This window comes from Sturnus vulgaris, chromosome 1 (assembly GCF_052056855.1).
Source record: "Sturnus vulgaris isolate bStuVul1 chromosome 1, bStuVul1.hap1, whole genome shotgun sequence".
NCBI classification, from domain to species: Eukaryota; Metazoa; Chordata; class Aves; order Passeriformes; family Sturnidae; genus Sturnus; species Sturnus vulgaris.
This window is the reverse complement of record NC_142243.1, coordinates 151,251,578-151,254,667: the sequence shown is the minus strand read 5'-3', so window position 1 is coordinate 151,254,667 and position 3,090 is coordinate 151,251,578. Positions and strand designations below refer to the sequence as shown.

Sequence of the window (3,090 nt, the reverse complement as noted above, 5' to 3'; positions counted from 1 at the left end):
ACATTTTTCCCCTTAGCAATGTGGGGGATGGATTTCACCCAAGTCTGAAATTATTGTCAGTGCAATAACTTCTTCAGCACCTTTTTGATGGGAGCTGAGTCTTATTTTTATAGTTATTTGTGAGGAGTGTTGGAAAGCAACCTTCCTCTGCAAGTGAAAAATCTAATTTTTCTTTGGCTGCTGCATTTGTGTCTGATGTACAGATATTTCTAAGTTATTGTACCCATTCATGCTTATGAAAAATTATTAGACTCTCTCAAGTTCTTTTACATGAATCTTTTTCTGGAAGGTTTCAAGGCCAGATTGGATGGGGACCTGAGCAATCTGGTCTAGTGGATGGCATCCCTACTCATGGCAAAGGGGTTGTATGATTCTGTCCCAGGAGCCTAAAATGCCTAAGAAGCCTCACAGGCAAGTGATATGGTTTTCTCTTACAGATGCTGAAAATTTATCTGGAAGAAATCCAGGGCTTGATTTCAATATGATTATGGCGTTTGCACTCTGAATCCAAGTCAAGGGTGACAGGTGGTATATGCCTGGCCTTAAAATGTTTATTTCAGGGTGAAAACCAATTAAAAAGCACTAGAATCTAGAATATAAGAGAGAGAGTTGAACAAGAATCCCCAAATCCTCTTGCCAGCATTGTCTGAATAGACAGCTACTACCACTCATCCCCCATCTGTGCAGCCACACACTCCTCTGGTACTGGAACACAGGTTCCAGCAAATTCAGGACCATCCTGACTTGAGATGATCAGAACTGAGAAGGCTGGGAAAACAAAGCTGACATGCAAGACCCGACCTTCACAAGAGCTGACCTGGTAGACCTGCTTAGGCTACACCTCTAACACATTGTCTTCTTCCTCTAATGGTCTGTGGGGTGCTGTGGAGACCTCTCCCCTTGAGAAGCATTTGAAATGGCTGTCCTGAGCAGTTCTTTAGCTGAAAGGCTTAAGGATTAGAGGAAGATGTAAAAGAGGTTGGCTTTCTCAGCCTGATGCTTCAAACCCACAATTTTCTCCTTCCAGAAAAATGCCTTGCTCTCTACATCACATGCTGTGCTGAGTGGCTTGGGATAAACCTGGCATTTTACACATCTACAAAACCTTTGACAGCAAGGAATAAAAATTTGCTTTTAAAAATGCCAGAGCGTTTTTGTGCTGCCAGTGCAACACAAGAAAAATGGTATCTTCATGGTGTAGGGGTTCACACACCTAGCAGGAGGGAGGAGGACCTCCAGGATTCAAAACTGATCCTTTATTGTGTTTGCCAAATGTTAAAGGCACAAACTGACCTGAGGACAAGATATGTTCATGGTTCCCAGTTCCCAGGCCACCAGCTGTTACTGTCTTCTTCTTGTCCCATTTACCATGTTCTTGTCCCATTTATCATGTGCCTTATCTACTCTGCCTTGCTGCTTCCATTGCAATCCCACTCAATGCAAATTCTTGAGGCAAAGGCACCTTTGATGCTTCCAGAAGGAGAGAGTTACACACAAGCAGAGATTTGAACATATCTGCTGAAAAGCAGAGGCACTTTTCCCTGTCTGACCACTGCTCACTGGCTGTAGCTGTGAGAGGCCATGTCACAGCCCAGGAGCTGGGTTTGTGTGCTCTACACAGCAGGAGGGAAAACACCTGATCGTGTGAGAATACTAAATGTTTACTCAGTGGGATGTATCTGAGCAACTCAAACACTCTGCGTGTGTGTTGGTAACGTGCCCAGCAGAGCATAAAGCTGACAGAGAACCTTGATCCACCAAAAACCTCAGAAGTTGCTTGTGGAGAGTGCAAGTAATTGTGACTGACTGACTCCATTCAACAGCAACTGTTCTGGTGGGACATGGACGCAGTCACCTCTCCCAGATGTGCCTGTCCAGGTCCTGATCTACTCTGGAGGTACCTTACAGAGCATGATCCGAAATATGAAGGGAAGAAGAAACTCAAGATCTCTGGCAGAGAGCTGCTGTCAGTTCCCGTACAGGTCTTTGGTTTGGACCAGCTGCAGGTGCTGGAGATGAGCCCAGAACGAGAGAGCTGCCTGAGGTACAGGATGGAGCTGCTTCCCCAGGAGATTGGCCATCTGAGGAACCTCACCTGCCTCTATGTGGACTCCAACAACTTGAAGACAATCCCTGCTGAAATTGGCACTTTGAGCCACTTGGAGAGGCTCACTCTGAGCAACAACAGCCTGAGCTCACTGCCCGCAGAGATGGGGGCACTCCAAAGGCTGCACAGCCTCCACCTTGCCAACAACAACTTCACTGAGTTGCCTGCACCCCTCTGCCAGCTGAAGAGCCTCACCTTTCTGGATGTGAGCGACAACAAAATAGATACCATCACCTCCAGCATTCGGCATCTGGAGAAACTGGAAACGTTGCTGTTGCTCTTTAACTCACTGGAGAGCCTTCCTGAGGATATCTGCCTTCTAAGGAATCTGCACACACTTTGGTTGGGAAACAACCATCTACGGTGCCTTCCAGCAGCCTTTGGGGAGCTGGTGAACCTGGACTGGGGATACAACTACTGCTCATGCAATTTTGAGGGGAATCCACTGGAGAGTCCTCCCCCTGAAGTCTGCAGCAGAGGCCCTGAAGGGATCAGAGACTATTTCTCATCACTTTGTAGGATTTGGAGAGACTAAACCACTGTTGTCAGCCCTCTTGAAGTGACTGTGATGGATTTATCCTGTGCAAATCATCTGCACAAGCAAAATGTGTTTCAGAAAGGTCTTTTGAAATCACTCTGTGGAGCTCAAAAAGCTTCCTCTCTGCTGTAAGGTGATTTCTCTGGCAGTCTTCTTCTTCTTTTTGTTATTTTTAAATTTTTTTTTTTAACTAGTATTGAACAGTGGTGCACACCTTTTAAAAACTCATCCAGAGACAACTGTAATCTTTTTTTCATGTTTATAGTTGCATAAGCTTTTCTCAGGAAATGTTGCAGACAAACATCCAGTCTGAGAAAACAAGCAAGTCTGAAATTATAGAGTCAGGTAAACAACTGGTATGTAAATAGCAATAATCTGTGCTCTTTGTTTGCACACTGGGTTGGGGCTTTAGTCTGGATTGGAAGTAAGTGCAAGCTGAGATTTC

The 3,090-nt window shown here is 45.2% G+C and overlaps 1 protein-coding gene across 1 annotated transcript; it reads left to right on the top strand.

The window, feature by feature from the left end:
* The first annotated feature begins 1,713 nt into the window (after positions 1 to 1,713).
* LOC106858426 (uncharacterized) lies at positions 1,714 to 2,778 on the top strand. Its single transcript, XM_014885070.2, has one exon. The coding sequence runs from the start codon at positions 1,842 to 1,844 to the stop codon at positions 2,640 to 2,642; it is 801 nt and encodes a 266-aa protein (XP_014740556.1). The 5' UTR covers positions 1,714 to 1,841; the 3' UTR covers positions 2,643 to 2,778.
* Positions 2,779 to 3,090: the final 312 nt, after the last annotated feature.

Excerpts from the sequence above, each read along its gene's own strand:
- LOC106858426 (XM_014885070.2), top strand. The coding sequence starts at position 1,842 with ATGGACGCAGTCACCTCTCCCAGATGTGCCTGTCCAGGTCCTGATCTA.